This window comes from Littorina saxatilis, linkage group LG10 (genome assembly GCF_037325665.1).
Source record: "Littorina saxatilis isolate snail1 linkage group LG10, US_GU_Lsax_2.0, whole genome shotgun sequence".
Lineage (NCBI taxonomy): Eukaryota > Metazoa > Mollusca > Gastropoda > Littorinimorpha > Littorinidae > Littorina > Littorina saxatilis.
In genome coordinates this window covers 19,843,862-19,867,311 of record NC_090254.1, presented here as the reverse complement: position 1 = coordinate 19,867,311, position 23,450 = coordinate 19,843,862, and the positions used below count along the sequence as shown (strand labels likewise).

General features: G+C 42.6%; 2 protein-coding genes across 2 annotated transcripts in view; both read right to left on the bottom strand.

Annotated features, from left to right (window-relative positions):
* LOC138978370 (peroxidase-like protein) overlaps positions 1–22,616 on the bottom strand; it is a gene marked incomplete in the record, with an annotated part of 58,636 nt that extends 36,020 nt beyond the window's left edge. Inside the window, 11 exon segments of the mRNA XM_070351090.1 lie at positions 904–1,087; positions 7,644–7,953; positions 11,510–11,605; positions 12,076–12,177; positions 15,121–15,227; positions 18,367–18,433; positions 18,997–19,173; positions 19,734–19,863; positions 20,623–20,768; positions 21,435–21,465; positions 22,486–22,616. Of these exon segments, the coding sequence (XP_070207191.1) occupies positions 904–1,087; positions 7,644–7,953; positions 11,510–11,605; positions 12,076–12,177; positions 15,121–15,227; positions 18,367–18,433; positions 18,997–19,173; positions 19,734–19,863; positions 20,623–20,768; positions 21,435–21,465; positions 22,486–22,512 (1,377 nt within the window).
* LOC138978367 (P2X purinoceptor 7-like) lies at positions 3,820–6,200 on the bottom strand. Its single transcript, XM_070351088.1, has 3 exons — positions 5,784–6,200; positions 5,097–5,312; positions 3,820–4,222 (listed from the first exon to the last, which is right to left on the bottom strand). Exons 1-3 carry the CDS (start codon positions 5,984–5,986, stop codon positions 4,063–4,065), a joined length of 579 nt encoding a protein of 192 aa, XP_070207189.1. The 5' UTR covers positions 5,987–6,200; the 3' UTR covers positions 3,820–4,062.
* Positions 22,617–23,450: the final 834 nt, after the last annotated feature.

Sequence of the window (23,450 nt, the reverse complement as noted above, 5' to 3'; positions counted from 1 at the left end):
CAGTAGCATTTAACAACATTCTTTCTTTTTCTCCCTTTCTCTCTCTCTCTGCTCTTTTAATTATTACTATGAAGAATCGCGCGCGTATCTCCAGACTCGGACTCAAGGCGCAGGGATCTATTTATGCCGTGTGAGATGGATTTTTTTTTACACAATACATCACGGATTCACATCGACCAGCAGATCGCAGCCATTTCGGCGCATATCCTAATTTTCACGGCCTATTATTCAAAGTCACACGGGTATTTTGGTGGACATTTCTTATCTATGCCCATACAATTTTGCCAGGAAAGACCCTTTTGTCAATCGTGGGATCTTTAACGTGCACACCCCAATGTAGTGTACACGAAGGGACCTCGGTTTTTCGTCTCATCCGAAAGACTAGCACTTGAACCCACCACCTAGGTTAGGAAAGGGGGCAGAACATTGCTAACGCCCTGACCCAGGGTCGAACTCGCAACCTCTCGCTTCCGAGCGCAAGTGCGTTACCACTCGGCCACCCAGTCTTAAAACCGGCACGGTTGGCCTGGTGGTTAGGCGTCCGCCCCGTGATCGGGAGGTCGTGGGTTCGCGGCCGGGTCATACCTAAGACTTTAAAATTGGCAATCTAGTGGCTGCTCCGCCTGGCGTCTGGCATTATGGGGTTAGTGCTAGGACTGGTTGGTCCGGTGTCAGAATAATGTGACTGGGTGAGACATGAAGCCTGTGCTGCGACTTCTGTCTTGTGTGTGGCGCACGTTATACGTCAAAGCAGCACCGCCCTGATATGGCCCTTTGTGGTCGGCTGGGCGTTAAGCAAACAACCAAACAAACCCAGTCTTAATCCCTCATTACATCTACAGACACAGCACAATATCACAATAATCGTACAATAAATATCTAACAGCATTTTGTTTTACATACTTCTTTCACAATGAATCGGTCAGGCTCCTGCGTGTGGTCTTCACTATCAGCTGCCTCTACAAGCCCCTGAACGAGTGTGTCGAGATTTTCTCTGGCCTCGAAGGGCTTGAAAAAGATTTCCCTCAGCAGCACCCGACGGGTGGGAGACAAAGGCAAGGTGCGGGGAATTAGGGTGTGGCCAAATCTGAAATTGTAAAGGGTACACTCTAAACAGAATTGAACACATTTAAAAAAAATGCCTGTAGCATAGTGTTCTCATTTGAACACTGCATGTTTGAATTAAGTTCCATTGAGTGAAAGCGATCCTTAATTCTGAGTAAATGTGATGTAATTTATGTCTGTGATCGCCTGACACTACATGGCAATTTTCCTTGTTTTTATAAGGACAGTAAAATGTTGAGTCTTGAGTATTTAGTCTTGTTTTCTGGGAAGTGCGCATGTACTCAATGAGCAGGTGAGTCAGTGAGTGAGCACGCGAGTGGGTATGAGAGTGAGTGTGTGAGTGGTGAGTGGGTGGATGAGTGGGTAGGTGAGTAGGTGGATGGGTGAGTAAATGAGTGAGTGAGAGAGTGAGTTAGGGTGTGAGTAAGTGGAAGTTATTTAAGTCGGTCAGTAAGTCACTGCTAGCAAAAGTCAAGCTCGCATAATTGAAGGGAGGTAAGTAAGAAAGTAAGACTCGAGGTGCACGGGTTAAACTGAGGTCATCCACATTGAAAAATGAAACTTTGCACAAAATATCTACATACTAAGTGAAGTCGCATGCCGAAAATCTCTTTTCCGAAAAATGCTTCCTTTTTTTTATATTGAATAAAATCTACTTCGGATAACCTTTTGCATTTGTAAAAATCGTGCCCACGTGATCATTTGCCTCGTGACGTCAGCGTATGTAGTCAACAATGGCGGCGCATATCTCGGATAGTGTTAGTTCTGAACCAAAACGAAGAAAAACTTCCAATGGCCTATATTGTGCGGTTGGGCGATGCACAAATAAACAAGCCGATGGCTACACCTTGCACCGCTTCCCGGAAAAAAAAACCCAGTCCGTGATAGGTGGGTACGTTTCGTGCAAGAGAAAAGAGTAAACTTTGGCCCAAAGTATCTTAGTATGGGACACCGACTTCGTCGTCTGCGATTTGCCATGAACATTTCGAAGGTGACTGCTACCCTCCACGTGAGGCATTGGTGAGAAGTTTCGGAATTAAAACAATAAGGACTCTAAAGCCTGGTTCAGTCCCAACCATCCATCGGGGATGTCACACGCGAAACACACAGATGAAGCGCGGTGCGTGTTTTCACATAAATATCGGTCAGTGTCAGCTTGACCCGTCCAGCTATCGCCCTGTGTTTGGGTTTGTAAACAACACGGCTGGCAGTGCCCACTGGTACGGTCAGTGTCAGCTTGACCCGTCCCGCTACCGAGCTGTGTTTGTGTTCTATTTGTCGCATTATTATTATATTTTTTAAATTTATTTATTTTGTTGGTAAATCACTCATTCTTTTTAGTATTTTCGTTTTAAATAAATACATTCAGGTGTGCATTATTTGGCCAAGTGTGTGTGTGCTCGAAAAAATGTCAAATTTGTGACATACTATGATCAATACTTGAATGCTTAAAGGCACAGTAAGCCTCCCGTAAACCATCACAGAGCTCCCCGAGCGTCTAAATACAGTACAAGCATACTTCCATTTGAACGCTCACCGAACGGGAACATCCTGGCTGCTTTCTGTCGAGCGTGAGACATTTTCAAAGAATTTATTTTCGTAGACTTGTTCCGTTAACAACAACGGCGCCTCGTTTTTGCGCTAGACCTAACTTTTAAAATCTAAATAATAAATTGACAGCTTGTTACACAAACATTCTTTAATCATAAAAGAATTCGTTTTTCATCAAGACAAGATCAGAACAATTCGAAATTGTGAAAGTTTAAAAAAAGAAAAGCCCGGAAGCAGGGTCACGCAAGGGTCGTAGCAGACGACGGCCGGTTTATCAGTGCAAATCGCCGTTCCTCTCAACAGTCAAAAGCCATCGCTAGAGTTCTTGTGAACCACAGCCGTTGTTTCGTGCATAAAAAAACCGTGCTATTGTAGATAAGCTCACGTCGAGTCGCATTCAAATGACTAACTATGACGACTGCATTGTGAAAAGGGAAAACTGGATCACACGGGTTCACGATGGCTCAGGGGTAAGATAAACCACGCAAAAATAAATTCTTTGAAAATTGTTCGCTCTTTACGGAGGGCACCTAGGATGTTCTCAATTGGTGAGTGTTTAAATGAAATGGTGTTTGTACTGTGTGTAAAAGCCTGACCGTATCTGTGATGGTTTACGGGAGGCTTACTCTGCCTTTAATGTGTGTGTACTTTGAGCAAGTCTTTACAAGAACTGACTTTCAGTGGTAAATCAACTGTTCGCTACACATAGCTTTGTGGACTAATGATTGTGCTTTTCGTTATCTGAGAGGATGGGTGAATGTGCCTGTGAATGTTTATGTGTTGGTTATTGTTTACTTGAGACAGGATGGAAAGTAAATTTAACTTGGAGAAAAGAGTAAGTTGTTGAGTTTATTGGAAAAGTAAGTTGTGTACCGTAGAATTTGTTGTTATGTTGACAAAACCGTTTAAAAAAGAGCAGACCTGACTCTGCAAGTGATAACTTATAACTACTTGTTTCAATGACTTTGAGTTATGAGTGAGGTGAGACACCACCACACAATCCACATGTGAAATATATCTGACCGCTTTCGCTATCTCATGGTGACACAAAAACAAAGGTGTATGTGACAATGGCAGTATTAACTTGTTTTTATTAGTTAAATTCGTATACACATATGAAAATCATAAAAAGCTGTGAACACTCCCCACCCACCCCCATGCTCCTTGCACACAAAAATATACCAACTACACTATGCATGTTACAAACTACATGATTTTACTGTTGCACTTCTGTATTCTAAATATAAATAAATAAACAATCAATGTGTGGCACAAGCTGAACCAACTACAAACACACATCAAAATAGTTTTCTCGTCAATGTAATAATAATATTTATTTTCTCGTCAATGTAATAATAATATTTAATCACAATGACAATGTATTATCAATAAAATTGGAACACATAAGGATGCAAAAATGGGCTGATGCTGTCATATAATGTAATATTACTCTGGGTCCCTATAACCCACGTACTGCCCATCTGCACTAGGAAACTGTTCTCTAATTCTTGCAACCGCACAAGCTGGTAAGGTGACCCTGATGTCTCTCCCCAGCCATTTCCAGACCCACCGCACAAGCATGCGGTAAGCTACATACCGATACCGCCTGGAAAGAAAAACAAGCATACAGTATTAATGACAGTATCAATCAATCAATCAATATGAGGCTTATATCGCGCGTATTCCGTGGGTACAGTTCTAAGCGCAGGGATTTAAAAAAAAATTTTTATGCAATTTATATCGCGCACATATTCAAGGCGCAGGGATTTATTTATGCCGTGTGAGATGGAATTTTTTTTACACAATACATCACGCATTCACATCGGCCAGCAGATCGCAGCCATTTCGGCGCAAATCCTACTTTTCACGGCCTATTATTCCAAGTCACACGGGTATTTTGGTGGACATTTTTATCTATGCCTATACAATTTTGCCAGGAAAGACCCTTTTGTCAATCGTGGGATCTTTAACGTGCACACCCCAATGTAGTGTACACAAAGGGACCTCGGTTTTTCATCTCATCCGAAAGACATATAACGTGCGCCACACACAAGACCCTTTTGTCAATGGTGGGATCTTTAACGTGCACACCCCAATGTAGTGTACACGAAGGGACCTCGGTGTTTCGTCTCATCCGAAAGACTAGCACCCACCACCTAGGTTAGGAAAGGGGGGAGAAAATTGCTAACGCCCTGACCCAGGGTCGAACTCGCAACCTCTCGCTTCCGAGCGCAAGTGCGTTACCACTCGGCCACCCAGTCCACAGTACACAAAGTGTACAACCAGGATACTTGAAAACATTCCCCATATTGCTTTGCTCAGAATTAGCACATGCGAATACATGAATTGTCTTGAAATAAAAATGAATATCTGACAATTAATTTTCATTTTTTTATTTTATTGTTATTTGTTTTTGCACATCTATGACATAAACCTATTTATAGTATCATGATTACAATTCTAAAAAAAAAATAACTTACTCATTAGCATCCTGTATAGCCCTCCCATACTGCTGGTTGTACCAGTGATAGCATGTCTCCAAGACATAGTGGTCCAAGCACACTGATCTGAAGCCAGGGTGGTCAGTGATGCAGCCCACCCCTGTGCTTACTGTCAGTGATTCCATTTCTGGAATTTCTTGACAACAGCGGCATTCTCGGATTGAGCCCATGCCTGCACAGTTTGCGCACTGACACCTGCACACACAAAATTTGATACAAGTTTAGTTCAAATTCTCTGCAGTCTACAAACTCACACAAAAAAATTGATCTACTAAGGCAGTAAAACAACTGAAATGGACAAATTCACAACCAATGGTAGTGACCATTAATTTATGTCTAGACAAAACCATAATAAATTGTTATTCCATTGGAACATTGGTATATCCATACGTGTACTGATTTGGCTAGTTTTAGTTTTGGGGACTGCTACTAGCAATGATTGAGTGGGCATACTGACTACTCAGTAGGATGATGTTTTGACTAAAATTATAATCAGGAATGCGCATCACTTTCTGGCATGCATGAATTGCATCAAGGGTAAAAGAAGACATCGCACAAACTTTACAAATTACTGACTGCAAAACAAGCTCTACCAGAATCGATTCTATAATAGGAATATATACGAGGAAGAGTCTCACAATCACTGAATCAGTGGTAGTTTCTTACCAGTTGGTGGACATCAAACGATCGAGAGACTCGCTAAAATCGTCTCTGTCGGGTGTTTCCTCAACCTCAGCATCGGACAGCTCAGGTTCAAACTGGTATGGTTGAAGATCGTGTTCATTCAAAACCTCAAAATCACTACTGTAGCACGATAGTTCCAGTGAAGAAACGCTGCTTGTTTCACTGTTTTCTTCATGGTCTGCCATTGCCAATACAGCTGCTGACGTCACTGCGAGGGGAGATCAGCTATGGCTGCGTTTTAGATTCTTACTTCCCTTACCCTTAATTGCAGGTATGAAAACCCACTTTCATTGATCGATATCTATTAAACCAAAGGACTTTGCTTGCCAATATTTTGCATCTGGTACTATTTAGTAATGTTCTCTCAGCAGAATTTTTTTGACCGAGCAATGTGGTTGACCTTTAAAATGGGAGGTAATCAGTCAGTAAACACACTTCTCTCAGTTAGTTGGTCGGCGCCCAACGAATGGTTGTGTGATGCGCCCGCAGCGTGTTGGCGTACATGCATGTGCTTGTCACATCCCGCTTTCAGCCTTCACCGCCGGCTAGCCAAGCTGCTTGCAGCACCGGCGAAAAAGAGAGCAGCCTTGCGTAAGTCTCTCCCTGCCAGTAAGCCTCTCCACAACAAGTCCTATGCAAGCTTTAAAGCAACCCTCCACGAGGTGTTGGGTGGTAACTGGGGACCTTATGTCCCCAGGCAGAATTGCAAGGGCGCGGAGGAGGTTTGGCCCTGAACATGCGGCATGCAGGCCCGCCGGTGCGTGGACACGCCCTGGCGCCCATGAACCAAACCCCCAGGTATGGGTTACCTACAAAGACTCTACGTCCCAACGGCTGACCAGGCGGACGAGGAGAGTGTATTCCCAACGGCTGTGAAGGCGGAAGAGGACCCTTAGTCTCACATCCCAACGGTAAAACAGGCGGATGAGGAGCTCCCAACGGCTGTTTTAGCGGATGAAGATGCCCCATGTTTTGCTGCTTTCACAAGCGCCGGGTTGGAAAGACTCGTCAGCCCTGATAGGCAGCTTTCCTAGGAGAAGGACACTCGGAAGTCAAACCCGGCCAGATGAGGGCCGATAACCGTGTGAGGAAACTTGTCTAGGACAAGGAAAAGTCCAAAATCACACCCACGAAGGCCTACTGAAGACGGAAGACACTGACCTTCAGGGTGAGGTGAGAACCGAGTGTCTACGCATCACCGACAAATATGGTTGTGTCTACATCATTCATCGTCGAACGCTGAAGAAGAAGAAGTTGGTCGGCGAGTCATGGTTTTGGTCAGCAACCGAGTATTTCAATCAAGAGATCAGTTGAAGACAGCTTTCTTCTCATTACACTCATCATATCAAACACCACAGATCTCCCGAGGTGTGTACGTGGGATCAGAGGATCCGAACAAGTTTCACTAATTCCAAGAGTAAGTCATTATGCCGCAGCCCTAAAAAAAACACACGATAACTTCCGAGAATTCAATGATACCCATCTTTCAAGAATTAAGTATCACCATGCAGGCCCTAACATACGACCCCCTCACCCCCCCCCCTACTCCTCCTCCCTCAGGACAGGTATATTTTGGTCAAGATAATAGACAACGAGATTCCACAAGGTGTCTTTTCATAAGAGGTGTCCGTACATAAAAGGGGCCTCAAATAACAGGTACAACTACATACATTCGAACCTGCCCTAGCGACCACCTCTTGAGAGTGAGCACCTATCCAAACAGACCACCCAAAAGGGCCTTTTCTCTGTAAAATTCGCCTTTATATAGCGACCACCTGCCTATAAAGACCACTTTTAGTCGGTTCCTTGGGTGGACGTTATTGTCTGGTTCCGTCAACCAACCTGAAGACAGCAGCGGAGAAAGCAGAAAAAATGCTGGGGTCCATGTCAGGAATGTGGCGGGTGCGCGAGTTGGGCTTCAAATCCAGGCCGTAGCGGGACCGGACGCTGGGCCCCAGCACGATGGGGAGCCACTCCGCGTAGAGAATGTTCTGCATGACAGCACCCACGATTGCACGTGCTTGCTGGAAGATGAGCTCGTCAGTCGCGTCAGGTCTGTAGTGTTTGAGATCTTTGGCCAGGAGGTTGTGGTAGCGGACGAAGATGATGTGCATCAGAGTCAGACTGGGTAGTTCGTTCACGCGGTCATCTCCTGAAAAGTTAACAAGTCGCGTAAGGCGAAATTACTACATTTAGTCAAGCTGTCGAACTCACGGGATGAAACTGAACGCACTGTATTTTTTCACCAAGACAGTACAGCTTCGTCAATCCCCGCGTGAAGGAAATCGCTCACCTCCCACGTGCAAAACGTAGTGATATTGACACGCCAGATTAGCGCGGTAGCGTATTGTGCTAAGCAGGAAAGCGCGCTTTTCTGTATTCTTGTTAACTTTCTGAGCTTGTTTTGAATACAACCTATCATATCTATATGTTTTTGGAATCAGGAAATGATAAAGAATAAGATGAAATCATTTTTGGATCGACTTCTTAGATTTTAATCGTAAGACTAATTAATCTATTTTCGTTAATTGTGATCACATTTTAAGAGTAAATATAACATATGTATATGTTTTTAGATTCAGAATGTGATGAAGAATACGATGCAATCAATTTTAAATCTGTTTGCGAAAATTCGATTTTAATGACAACTTTAATGAGCAAACTCATAAATTAATTTTTAAGCCTCCAAGCTGAAATGCAATACCAAAGTTCGGGCTTTGTTGAAGATTACTTGACCAAACTTTCAACCAATTTGGTTGAAAAATGAGAGCGTGACAGTGCCGCCTCAACTTTCACGAAAAGCCGGATATGACGTCATCAAAGACATTTATCAAAAAAATGAAAAAAATATGTCTGGAGATACTATACTCAGGATCTCTCATGTCAAGTTTCATGAAGATCGGTCCAGTAGTTTTCTCTGAATCGCTCTACACACACACACACTCACACTCACACACACACACACACACACACACACCACGACCCTCGTCTCGATTCCCCCCTCTATGTTAAAACATTTAGTCAAAACTTGACTAAATGTAACAAGTCGCGTAAGGCGAAAATACAACATTTAGTCAAGTAGCTGTCGAACTCACAGAATGAAACTGAACACAATGTTATTGTATTGTATTGTATTGTATTGTACTCGTAGCATCGTCAGTCCACCGCTCACGGCAAAGGCAGTGAAATTGACAAGAAGAGCGGGGTAGTACTTGCGCTGAGAAGGATAGCACGCTTTTCTGTACCTCTCTTCGTTTTAACTTTCTGAGCGTGTTTTTAATCCAAACATATCATATCTATATGTTTTTGGAATCAGGAACCGACAAGGAATAAGATGAAAGTGTTTTTAAATTGATTTCGAAAATTTAATTTTCATATTAATTTTTATATATTTAATTTTCAGAGCTTGTTTTTAATCCAAATATAACATATTTATATGTTTTTGGAATCAGCAAATGATGGAGCATAAGATGAATGTAAATTTGGATCGTTTTATAAAAACATTTTTTTTACAATTTTCAGTTTTTTAATGACCAAAGTCATCAATTAATTTTTAAGCCACCAAGCTGAAATGCAATACCGAAGTCCGGGCTTTGTCGAAGATTACTTGACAAAAATGTCAACCAATTTGGTTGAAAAATGAGGGCGTGACAGTGCCGCCTCAACTTTCACGAAAAGCCGGATAAGACGTCATCAAAGACATTTATTGAAAAAATGAAAAAAACGTATGGGGATTTCATACCCAGGAACTCTCATGTCAAATTTCATAAAGATCGGTCCAGTAGTTTAGTCTGAATCGCTCTACACACACACACACAGACAGACAGACACACACACACACACACACACACACACACACACACACACACACACACACACACATACACACACACATACACCACGACCCTCGTCTCGATTCCCCCCTCTACGTTAAAACATTTAGTCAAAACTTGACTAAATGTAAAAACGAGAAAACAACAATTAAGAGAATGTTGCATGATTGGTCAAAAACACAGTTTTATGTGTTGTATCTTCACAAACTGCCCCGGCGAGTTCCTGGTGCAGAATGTTGACTTTGAAAGAAAAGAAAACAAGTCGCGTACTGTCTGCAGGGGCGGACGAGGGGGGGGGGGGGGGACACAGGGGGCACGTGCCCCCCCCCCCCCCGAAAAAAAGAAGAAGAAAAAAAGAAGAAGAAAAAAAAGGATTTTTCTATGCTGATTCTATGACCATTTCTAAGTTCAAATGGCACCAGATGGCACCATTTTGCTTCTTTGGGCAAATTTTTTTTCCGGGGGGGCATGTCCCCGGACCCCCCTAGCAAAATTCGGGCGCTTCGCGCCCATCACATTCACTTTCGATTCAAAGTGCCCCTCCCCTTACAAAGCAACTGATCCGCCCCTGGTGTGTGTGTGTGTGTGTGTGTGTGTATAGCGATTCAGACCAAACTACTGGACCGATCTTTATGAAATTTGACATGAAAGTTCCTGGGAATGATATCCCCGGACATTTTTTCTTTTTTTCGATAAATGTCTTTGATGACTTCATATCCGGCTTTTTGTAAAAGTTGAGGCGGCACTGTCACGATCTCATTTTTCATCAAATTGATTGAAAATTTGGCCAAGCAATCTTCGACGAAGGTCGGACTTCGGTATTGCATTTCAGCTTGGTGGCTTAAAATTTAATTAATGACTTTGGTCATTAAAAATCTGAAAATTAAAAAAAAAACAATTGTTTTTAAAACGATCCAAAATTACGTTCATCTTATTCTTTATCATTTTCTGATTCCAAAACATATAAATATGTTATATTCGGATTAAAAACAAGCCCTCAAAATTAAAAAAAAAATTATGATTAAAATAAAATTTCCGAAATCGATTTAAACACAATTTCATCTTATTTCTTGTTCGTTCCTGATTCCAAACACATATAGATATGATATGTTTGGATTAATAACAATCTCGGAAAGTTAAAAAGAATAGAGATAAAGAAAAGCGTGCTATCCTTCTCAGCGCAACTACTTCCCCGCTCTTCTTGTCAATTTCACTGCCTTTACATCGAGCGGTGGACTGACGATGCTACGAGTATACGCTCTTGCTGTAAAAATGCAGTGAGTTCAGTTTCATTCTGTTAGTTCGACAGTTTGACTAAATGTTGTAATTTCGCCTTACACACACACACACACACACACACACACACACACACACACACACACACACACACACACACACACACACACATACACCACGACCCTCGTCTCGATTCCCCCTCTATGTTAAAACATTTAGTGAAAACTTGACTACATGTAAAAATGAAAAAGAAAACTTAGAAAAAGAAAAATCTTCCAGCGCAGCTCTCAGATGAAGCTCTGGTGAATGCATTGAGCGCAACTGACCCCGCCTCCAAACCCGAGTTGATTATGTGTTGTTTCGAGGGAAGGAGAAACAGAGTTTAAACTGTAGAGGGAATGAGTATAAGCAGGGACGGGATGGGTCTGGGGGAGGAAAGATGAGGGATGGTAGAGGGTTGAAAGGCGAAGTATTCCGGAACCACAGAGAAGCCTTCTACTAGGAAGTATATCACTGCGCATGACTACTGAAGATATGGAACCACAAAAGCGCATAGGTACCACACTTGTGAATAAAGGGAAACAACTGCACAATAGAGTTAATAGTTACAATGCTAAGGACTGTGTGTTTAACCCTTACCTGCTAAGAAGCAGATGTCGTTGGCGTCCCGTTTAATGCAGTCGTCGATGCCGTTGTCGGGAGGGAAGTTGTCTGGTGTTGTTCTCAGCAAGTAGCCTGTCAACAAACACAGTCAGCATATACATAAATAATTTATATCGGGGAGGAACGTTTGCCTTTAAAGAGTTTGATATGTGCTATGGTAAGGAAGGCCACGTCTATATATCCATTTGTGCATGTGGAATTTCTCCCTCTCTCTCTCTCCCTCTCTCTCTCTCCCTCTCTCTGTGTCTTTCTCTCTGTCTCTGTCTGTCTGTCTGTCTGTCTGTCTGTCTCTCTTTCTCTCTCTTCTCGCTCTTCTAGCTCCTCTCTCTCTCTCTCTCTCTCTCTCTCTCTCTCTCTCCCATTCCCGCCCCTCCATTTTGTTTTCGTCTATTTTTCTCTATATTATGTGAGGGTTTTATTTTTAGATCCATCCTTTGTTTCTTTTCTGTCCTTATTTTACGTCCTTCCTACCATTGTCTTTCTATATTCTTTTCTTTACTTTTTCACGTCTACTTTTCCATTTGAAAGATTGCTGTACCTACTTCTGACGGGATCTCTCAGCTCATCCTGTCTCTCTTGAGTGCTTCCGTACACCGTGGAAGCGTCAATGAAAGAGGTGATCAGGTTCTCGTTTTCACGGGGAACTGCAACAGGGGTCGTCGCTTTGTTAAGCCAGAGCCCTAATTGGGCGAAGTCATCTTCGCGAAGTCTTCACCACGAAGCTCGATGCACAAAGCTTTGGCATTGAATTTTCGATTTAAAAAGACTTCGCGAAATCTTCACCACGAAGCTCGATGCACAAAGCTTTGGCATTGAATTTTCGATTTAAAAAGACTTCGCGAAATCTTCACCACGAAGCTCGATGCACAAAGCTTTGGCAGTGAATTTTCGATTTAAAAAGACTTCGCGAAATCTTCACCACGAAGCTCGATGCACAAAGCTTTGGCAGTGAATTTTCGATTTAAAAAGACTTCGCGAAATCTTCACCACGAAGCTCGATGCACAAAGCTTTGGCATTGAATTTTCGATTTAAAAAGACTTCGCGAAATCTTCACCACGAAGCTCGATGCACAAGCTTTGGCAGTGAATTTTCGATTTAAAAAGACTTCGCGAAATCTTCACCAGGAAGCTCGATGCACAAAGCTTTGGCATTGAATTTTCGATTTAAAAAGACTTCGCGAAATCTTCACCACGAAGCTAGATGCACAAAGCTTTGGCATTGAATTTTCGATTTAAAAAGACTTCGCGAAATCTTCACCACGAAGCTAGATGCACAAAGCTTTGGCATTGAATTTTCGATTTAAAAAGACTTCGCGAAATCTTCACCACGAAGCTCGATGCACAAAGCTTTGGCATTGAATTTTCGATTTAAAAAGACTTCGCGAAATCTTCACCACGAAGCTCGATGCACAAAGCTTTGGCATTGAATTTTCGATTTAAAAAGACTTCGCGAAATCTTCACCACGAAGCTAGATGCACAAAGCTTTGGCATTGAATTTTCGATTTAAAAAGACTTCGCGAAATCTTCACCACGAAGCTAGATGCACAAAGCTTTGGCATTGAATTTTCGATTTAAAAAGACTTCGCGAAATCTTCACCACGAAGCTCGATGCACAAAGTTTTGGCATTGAATTTTCGATTTAAAAAGACTTCGCGAAATCTTCACCACGAAGCTCGATGCACAAAGTTTTGGCATTGAATTTTCGATTTAAAAAGACTTCGCGAAATCTTCACCACGAAGCTCGATGCACAAAGTTTTGGCATTGAATTTTCGATTTAAAAAGACTTCGCGAAATCTTCACCACGAAGCTAGATGCACAAAGCTTTGGCATTGAATTTTCGATTTAAAAAGACTTCGCGAAATCTTCACCACGAAGCTCGATGCACAAAGCTTTGGCATTGAATTTTCGATTTAAAAAGACTTCGCGAAATCTTCACCACGATGCTCGATGCACAAAGCTTTGGCAGTGAATTTTCGATTTAAAAAGACTTCGCGAAATCTTCACCACGAAGCTAGATGCACAAAGCTTTGGCATTGAATTTTCGATTTAAAAAGACTTCGCGAAATCTTCACCACGAAGCTAGATGCACAAAGCTTTGGCATTGAATTTTCGATTTAAAAAGACTTCGCGAAATCTTCACCACGAAGCTAGATGCACAAAGCTTTGGCATTGAATTTTCGATTTAAAAAGACTGCGCGAAGTCTTCACCACGAAGCTCGATGCACAAAGCTTTGGCATTGGATTTTCGATTTAAAAAGACTGCGCGAAATCTTCACCACGAAGCTCGATGCACAAAGCTTTGGCATTGAATTTTCGATTTAAAAAGACTTCGCGAAGTCTTCACCACGAAGCTCGATGCACAAAGCTTTGGCATTGAATTTTCGATTTAAAAAGACTTCGCGAAATCCTCGCAAAATCAACTTCGGCCTTAATTGAACTCAACTCAACTCAGCTCAAATTTTATTGGCTTCAATTTTCACATAGAAGAATTTGTCTTGCGCTAGGGATTAAGACATAGGCAGAAAGTAAGAGTATAACATATAAAAACAGGCTCAATGTATTTGAGACGTGATCAAAAGTTATTGATTAAGAATAATATCCAACATCAATCAAGAAAATCATCTCCAGGTCAAAACGTTTAATGTTGCGTTTGGTTTAAGCGTGTTTTATTCGTTTTCTTTGATACACGTTTCAAACAATGACAACATCAAGAAGGTCAACAAGCAGACTGCTTATGGACACGTTCTAAACATGATAATCAATACACATTCCGATAACAAAACACAGCGAACACGTGATAACTTCAACACTTATCTTTCATGATATTTCATTATATTTTATACAAATAAAGTGAAGAGAGAGAGAGAGAGAGAGAGAGAGAGAGAGAGAGAGAGAGAGAGAGAGAGAGAGAGAGAGAGAGAGAGAGAGAGAGAGAGAGAGAGAGAGAGAGAGAGAGAGAGAATGCTTTGCTACATCAATTGCAGTCACTGTTAATATAATATCAGCCGAAGCGATAGTTGACATAACATAATGTTGTGTTTATGAGTGTATCCTGTCAAATAGTATGGTGAATCGCGTTTTCATTGGTATTTCATGTTGATTGATCAGTCTATAAAAATCTCGGTTTCAAATAACATTTTTCTTAGCTTTTCTTTTTTCATTTTACATTTCGCAGAGTCAAAACATAGCACGATTCTTTTGCTTCGGTCTTTTTTTCAAAGCATTATTTTTCAGTTTCAAGGTCATGCAAAAATGAGAAGTCCTTTCATAATTCATGGTTTCAAGGCGTATGACAAAACCCAGACTGAATTCATTTCAGATGAAGCTAATAAAAGTAGATTTAGATACCCGGTTAAAGATGCATATCTACATTCACAATTTCTCAAAATCACAAATTAGCTTCAAATGAACCCCCCAAAAAATGAATTACCATATCCATACCCTTATTTGAATAAATGCAATCTCATATTCGCTTTCAATGAATGCAAATCCTGCATTACCATATTCGCAACCTTATTTGAATACGCGCCAAGTCAGTTGTACACCTTCACGATTAACCCCAAACACATTTCAAGGTGAACTTACAAATCATGTTTCCAGCACTGTCGTTCTTTGGTTGAGACCGAACAAACTCCATGCATGTTCCACGAAAGTCCGGATCTCCAGGTGGAAATAATATTGGAAAACACTCGCTGCAATTAGAGTACAAATAAATATAAATTAAAAAAACGCCAGTGATGAAAATGGTGAAGTCCGAATCTCCAGGTGGAAAGAGAATTCGGTAATTAACAAAGAAGAAGCCATGATGAAAATTCCTTCCAAAAGATCCGAACATTGAATGTTATAGCTTTTGCTTCAAACCCGATTGTTGTCCTTATTATTGAGACAAAGTTCATCAGGCAGAAAAGTAGTAATTTTTTTCTCTTTCTTTTTCGTTTGTGTGTGTGTGTGTGTGGTTTAGGCTTTTCGCATTATTGTAAACATTCCCCTTATAGCTGTGATCAATAAAATCAAACAAAAGCTACAACTTCGATTTCCCCTCTACTATTTAAAAGAAACATCAAATAGCAGAAGCTAGTTCACATGTTTGAGAAACAAATCCAAAGTCAAGGTCGTAAAAGAAAAGAGGTATTGGAATACACCTTGTTAAAGGCAAAGTCCTACTTCTCGTGTCGACCGGCAAGGTTGGCCTAGTGGTAAGGCGTCCGCCCCATGATCAGGAGGTCGTGGGTTCGAACCCTAAAGGGCCGACCAGACTTGGACGCCGTTTTACGGTATATGCGCCGCAGGCCGTTTTGTGCGTCGCGCGGGATTTTGCCGAGAGGCCACACATCGACGACTTTTTTCACAACGCGGTATCAGTGGAGCGGAAGGGTCAAGGTCACCTGACAGGAAGGTTCAGTTGCATCGACTGCCACGCCGCGAACTTTGCGTCCCTGTTTTTGTATAACTTGGAAAATGTATTCCACAGGGATTCTTGGCTTCTGTATAGATCAATAAGTTCGCCGATCTGTGTCGAAGAGAATCGGTAAGCAGCCGCCATGTTGTACTTAGAGTCTACCCACAATCCAACTCGATTTGACGGTTGACGTCATCGCTCTGGTTTTCTCTGATTGGTCAAATTTCTGTCGTTCTATTTCTGTGTCAGAGAAATTAGAACACGCTCTATTCTTCTGCAGATAACGCTTCGCGATCATAGCCCGCCGCGGCGTGCCCCGCGGGACCGTTTTGAGCATAAGTCAAATGTGGACAGGGTCAGCCTGGAGTGTCTGGACAGGCCTTAAGACTTTAGAATTGGCAATCTAGTGGCTGCTCCGCCTGGCGTCTGGCATTATGGGGTTAGTGCTAGGACTGGTTGGTCCGGTGTCAGAATAATGTGACTGGGTGAGACATGAAGCCTGTGCTGCGACTTGTGTCTTGTGTGTGGCGCACGTTATATGTCAAAGCAGCACCGCCCTGATATGGCCCTTCGTGGTCGGCTGGGCGTTAAGCAAACAAACAAACAAACTTCTCGTGTCATTAATTGGACAAACCATGCATCTCAGTTCTGGTCAGGCTTTGACATCCACTTGGACACGTGCAAACAATCAGCAGCCTGGGGGATCTCTGTGCCCAGTGGGGCTTGTTGTCAATTCATTCCTCAAAAGAAACTAATGGCCTTTTTTTTTTTATAAAACTAATTCATCAAACAAATCTTGCTCTCACGAGAAGCAGCCAGGCTTGTCCGGTCAAATCATAATCGCTGCCCATGTGAACAGCGCAAACTCGCAAACTAGTTTTAAGCGGTGAGTCTAGCCAGACTTAGTTTTCGTGATTGTCGCGAAGGGAAGGCTAGAGCCACAGAGATGTATATATTTAACTCAGTGGCTATAGAGCTAACCAATCAGTTCGCGCGATAAGAAAAGTCTGGCGCAAGTCGTTTGCTTGTCACGGCTGAGTCGGGCAGTACTCAACTGGGCTTTGGAGTCTGGCGCTAGTCGTTTGCGAGTCTGGCGCGAGTCACTGGGGATGTTCACATGGCAAACTTTTCCCCGATTCGGCCTCAACGACTCGGGAGCGATTTTCAAACGACTAAAGTTGGTCACAAGTAGGTTGCAAGTCTGCCATGTGAACAGCACCAATCGAGTCATGTGCTACCAGCCAAGGCTTTTAAATGAAATGCGAGCATCCTTCCAGATTAACTAACGGACTGGTTGCTTTCTATGCATAGTATAATGTTTTCTGGGGAATTTATGCGTCAACATTCGGAATTTATTTCCACGCTGCACAGAACACTGCATGCCAAGCTGTTGGGTTTTAGTATCCACTGTATGTGTAACGGAAGTATATAGGATGATCTCATTTCGTTTAAAAAGCCTCGACAGATCTACGGTAACTTACGAAATTGTCTACGTGAGATGGACTGTACCCTGGAAGTGAGTACAGGGGTCGGTTTCATGGACCAGCAACACAGTCGGTCAGTATCAGTTGAACGAGTAAAATGCACTAGTCCGACGAGAGCGGGTTTCATGAAAAAGATTTAACTCTGCCGACTGTGCCTCACTCTTTACGTGGGGAGTTGCACGATTATAGTGCTGCCCTAGACGGGCGCAGTGGCGTGGTGGTAAGACGTCGGCCTCCTAATCGGGAGGTCGTGAATTCGAATCCCGGTCGCTGCCGCCTGGTTGGTTAAGAGTGGAGATTTTTCCGATCTCCCAGGTCAACTTATGTGCAGACCTGCTCGTGACCTAACCCCCTCCGTGTGTACACGCAAGCACAAGACCAAGTGCGCACGGACAAGATTCTCTAATCCATGTCGGAGTTCGATGGGTTATGGAAACACGAAAATACCCAGCATGCCTACTCAACGAAAGCGGAATGAAGCTGACTATGCTCTCGGAGTATATTTTGGGCAACCTAAATGGGCAAACGAGCTCACACGTAACCAGAAAATTCTGGAACGCTGAAGAAGAAGAAGTGCTGCCCTCCCCCATCTCCGCGTTCGGACAACCCCGTCGCGATATAACCTTCGTGGTTGAAAACGACGTTAAACACCAAATAAATAAAGAAAGAAAGTTCGGACAACCACAGTCGGGCGACGAAGCGGAGGTCCGACTGTCAATGTGACCACAGCGAGTCCATGAAACCGGCTCCAGTTTTCATTGATTTTTGATTTGTGAATTAAAAATGTCTGAGCTCTATGCAAGGGGAGGGAATAAGAGGCAAATGGAGTATGGTTTCAGTAAGTATAAATATATCTTATGGCATTTGTAGGGTGAAAAAGCCGTAAATCCTATTTTGACTTTCAGGCTTAGGTGAGCTTTTTTTTATTTTTAATTGCGCTATACACACCTGCTTTCTGACCCGGTGGGAGGGCCAGCATTGGGGCCGCAGCACTGGATTGTGCCTCGTGTGTCCTCTGAAAAGGAAGACAACAAGGACACACACTTGCAGTTAAAGAGATACGACACCAACTAGGAGAACGCACATGTCGTTTAATCCTCGCTTCCAACGCAGACAATCTGGGCGTCAATCGTACAGACTAAGAGTGCAGTGTAAAAAGTAGTGCGATACAGACTTAGCAACAAGTCTAGAGGATAAAACAGCTGAACAAGTAATATTCGAAGATTTATATTTGTGCTTTGTTTTTTCGGTTTTGTTTTCCTGTGTGTTTGTTTGCACCGAAGACGCTCACTCATAAAAGCATATATTCCATTCAACGACACCATAATGATGTGTCTTCTAGATTTTAAATTATATATTGATAGACTGGTTTTTAAGAAGTTTTGAATTCACATTTTCTTAATCATACTCCGCCATGAAACGTTAGGTAAGATATGTGAGCCCTCAATGTAATTTGTTTACTTGTGTTTCTTTGCAAGTATGTTGTTGTGTTGCCATTTGTTAGTATTTGAACACACTTTGTTTTTTTAAATCAACGCCAAATAAACAAATAAAATGTTCTCCACTATAGCGACTGACCAATGGGTAGAGGCGTGGAAACCATCTCGTGATCCATGAACTGTCCCCATTGCATGACAAATATGGTGAGGTCAGTGGAGGAGACTGTGTCCGGGTGGATCATCCTGCTAACCACACGAGGGCTGGGCAGAGGTCGGCCGTTGCCAAGGACACTGTACACACGTGGTGACTGTATTCCTGAGAATATATGAGAGACATTTGGTTTTTCATGTGGAAAGCATACGCATCGGACATTTCCAAGACACTTCAGCTGTCTGTCTTGATGGGTAAGCAGGGGAAATAATAACCCGTCCATGCGGTCCCCCAATTGTCGTACACACACACACACACACACACACACACACACACACACACACATACACACACACACACACACACACACACACACACACACACACACACACACACACACACACACACATACACATACATACACATACACACACATCCACACACATACACACATACACATACATACACACACACACACACACACACATACATACACACACACACACATACATACACATACACGCGAGCGCACGCACGCACGCGCACACTCACACACACAAACACACGGCGCACGCACACACATACACACATACACACACACACACACACACACACACACACACACACACACACACACACATACATACATACACCACCAACAACACCAGCAAGCCGCATATGCCCCCATCCCCCCTTAATTGTTTAGGTTCCCACCCTTCACTGACCATCACTGTATACAGCTGGCAGCAAACGGTCAAGCGCCTGTAAAGACTGCCCCCTGGTCAACCGGTTGTTGCATGACCCGTCTGCAGTCCGGAACATCAAGTTCACAAACGTATTGCATGGTTTTCTCACCTGCAGGATAGTACATGATTTAACACTTTCTGCTCGAATAAGAGTGACTTGCGTGCGATTGAAGATAATCTTGGAGCTATCGTATGCAATTATGTCAACGGGTTATCTGATAACTCACACACGCGCGCATACACACACACGCACGCACGAAACGCACGTACTCACATACACACACATACACTGACACACACACACACATACACACACACACACACACACATACATACACACACACCACACACACACACACGCACACACTACACACTACACACACACACACACACAAACACACACACACACACAAACACACACAAACACACACACACACACACCACACACACACGCACACACACAGTCACTCGAACAGGGAGCGTAGAGAGGGAGGAATGAACTGTCGGAAACGTGAAGAAAGGTAGGGGTGGGGGGTGGGAGGGGGCGTTTTTGGATGGAATGCGTTTTCAGAACGGAGTGGGGGCAAACTCACAGATATAGAAATATTTCTATGTCTGTGGGGCCAACTTCAGCACGTGGGGCTTGGGGATCCTACGCCGGTGGTCTCCTTTGGGTCACTCCGTCTGTTGTCCCCCCCGGGGGACATACTAGGAATACCAAACGGTGTTCCGGGGGACAGACACAGACAGACAAAGACAAAGAGACAGAGACAGAGACAGGGACAGAGACACAGACACAGACAGAAGCACAGACAGACAGAGTCAGAGACAAACACAGAGAGACAGAGAGAGCTTGAGAGCAAGTGACCTTGTAGTTACTGGCGACGAAGGAGTTGATGGATCCCCTGGTGACAGTGGTCACGTTACGGAACGTCTGGACGGTGTGGACACTGCCGATGAGACCAGTGGACATGGAAAGGCACATCTCGGGGTGTGTGTACATGAACGACCCACCTGAGTAAAGGGGTGAAAATAGTCCGGTGATCGTGTTGGACATTTTTCAGACTGATATCTCTGTACAGGTGTATAATATTGGTTTATTTGTATATCAGACCAGTAGACACGGGCAGACACGTCTCGGGGTGTGTGTACACGAACGACCAACCTGAGCAAAAGGGTGAAAATAGTCCGGTGATCGTGTTCAAAGTGACAACCCTGACGTCGAAATCAAAGCAAAGTTTGAGAAGACGTCACAAGACGAATAATGCTGTCATGTTAAACTTCTGAGGTATGTCTCCCGAGGAACTGACAGAAGTCAGAGAATGAAGGGTGTCTCGGTGACTTAAATCAGCAGTAGAAAGCTACTCCTTAGATATATTGCTATTTCTCTGGGCATTTTGTATTCACTGTAAAGAAATTACAAAAGTGTTAAACAAGAAAAAAAAAGCTACTAATAAGGTCACCGCATGGTTGTGCATGTATCGGTATAGTATATCATTAATTGATTCATTCATTGAATAATAACTTGATTGATAGATTACTGACTGACTGACTTACTGACTGACATGCTGAATGACTGACCGAATGACTGACTGTGACTGACTGGATGAATAAATGACTGAATGACTTCGACTTGATGAAATATTTTATTTATTTATATACTAATAAATTAATACACACCGTTTACTGCAATAGCTGCGTGACAGCAGAGCTGAAGAAAAGAACACAACATTTAACTGATTATTTTTCTCACATCACTATGAACCATCTGTCTAGTTTATGTTTTGCGATACAAAACGATAGACGGACATAATTTAACAACACAATCACTGCCATGGACACATTCCAAAAAAAAACAAAATGCACGGATTCACTTGAATAAAATAGACTCGAAATGTTTTTTGTTTTTTTTATTCAAAGCGAAACCATAGTATATAAAAGTACCAATAAAAGCGTCACCGGCACAACTAGCAACACGGACAACAACAACAACAACAACAACAGTGACGATGATGACGACGACGACGACGACAACACCACCACCTCCACCACCAAGAACAACAACAACAACATCAACAAAAATAACAACACAAACAACAACAATAACGACGACGACGACAACAACAACATCAATAACAAAGCTATCAACACCATCACCAATAACCTCACTACCACAAATAACAAAACCACCAACACCTATCACAAAACCACCACCGCCGCGATCAACAACGACAACAGCAACAAATCGACGATGACAACAATAACCCAACCATCACCGCTAAAAGAAAAAACAATATCACAAAAACACCGTCACCACCACAACCACCAACACCACCAACACCAACAACAACATCAACAATAACACCACCACCAACAACAACAACAACATGAACAATAACACCAACAACAACAACAACATGAACAATAACACCACCACCAACAACAACATGAACAATAACACCACCAACAACAACAACATGAACAATAACACCACCAACAACAACATGAACAATAACACCACCACCAACAACAACATGAACAATAACACCACCAACAACAACAACGGCAAACACACTACACAAAGCAAGCTTAACAATTGTGTGTACACATTCAATATGCTTCAATGTTAAACACGCGAGCTGGTCAATACACACACTAGAAATGGTCATATCTGGATCTATACATAGGCCTATATCAAATTCATGAAAAGAGATGGGAGAAAAAAACATACCAAGACTGACACAAGTAGAAGTATCATCGTTGCTCAGGTAGTAGCTGCTGTGCGTGCAGTATAAGTTCAAGTACAAGTTCTTCGCCGGTCCAGGCATGAAAAGAGAGTGCGTGTTGGCCAATGCTGTTATGTGAATCTTTCTGTGTGTTTTTGATTTCAGGTAATTATGTAACTTCAGCAGGACCGACGACGCACTGCAGGGCCCGTATGCATGAACTGGAAGTCAGAAACACTGGAATCGAAGTAGAGGCCTATTTTCAAAGTAGAAACTCCACAAGTTAACTTTCTAACTGTTCCCTATGCATGAACGCCGTAGTGCTGACTTCGAGAGTATTCGGTCAAGGTCGCGAAAATTGGGGGAATCCCAACTAGTACATGCGTTTGTTAACGGTAAGCTTGGCGACCAGAAGAAACAAGTCTCATCGCGAGTTCAAAAGGGCGAACGTTGGGCGCGCTGTAGTACTAACAGCGTTATTGCTGTTATTTTTTTGAATGGTTAAGGTCGGTTCAAACCTGTGATGATTGTCTTGGAATCGAATGACTGCCTAGCTATGACAATGACTTTGTTGACCTGAATGTTAGGGAGAAAAATAAATGATTATGTCGAACTTTTTTCTCCTTTTTTAATTTTTTTATCTCAGTTGCATGCAGGCAGCTTCAACCCTTTTTTTTCTTCTTTTTTTTCTTTTTGTTATCGGGGAGCATCCGTCTTTATTGATCTTTTTTCTTGCTTTTTATATTAATGTACAGTTAAAAGTCAAGATTGGATTTTTTTGTGAAAGCATAGGAAGTTTCTTTACGCAATTTAAAAAAAAAATGAACACAGAGACAAAAACCGGTTGTTGCAGCCTGAATGCAATTCAGGCCTTTGAAGAAAAAGATTAATAATAAAAAAAAAAATTAAAACATTTTTGCTCCCAGCGGCACTTGAACCCAGAGCGCCGGATCGAATTTCTGAATCCGTA

Excerpts from the sequence above, each read along its gene's own strand:
- LOC138978367 (XM_070351088.1), bottom strand. The coding sequence starts at position 5,986 with ATGGCAGACCATGAAGAAAACAGTGAAACAAGCAGCGTTTCTTCACTG. Across the intron at positions 5,313-5,783 it reads CGTTTGATGTCCACCAACTG|GTGTCAGTGCGCAAACTGTG; the intron begins GTAAGAAACTAC and ends TTGTGTGTGCAG. Across the intron at positions 4,223-5,096 it reads GCTATACAGGATGCTAATGA|GCGGTATCGGTATGTAGCTT; the intron begins GTAAGTTATTTT and ends TTTTCTTTCCAG.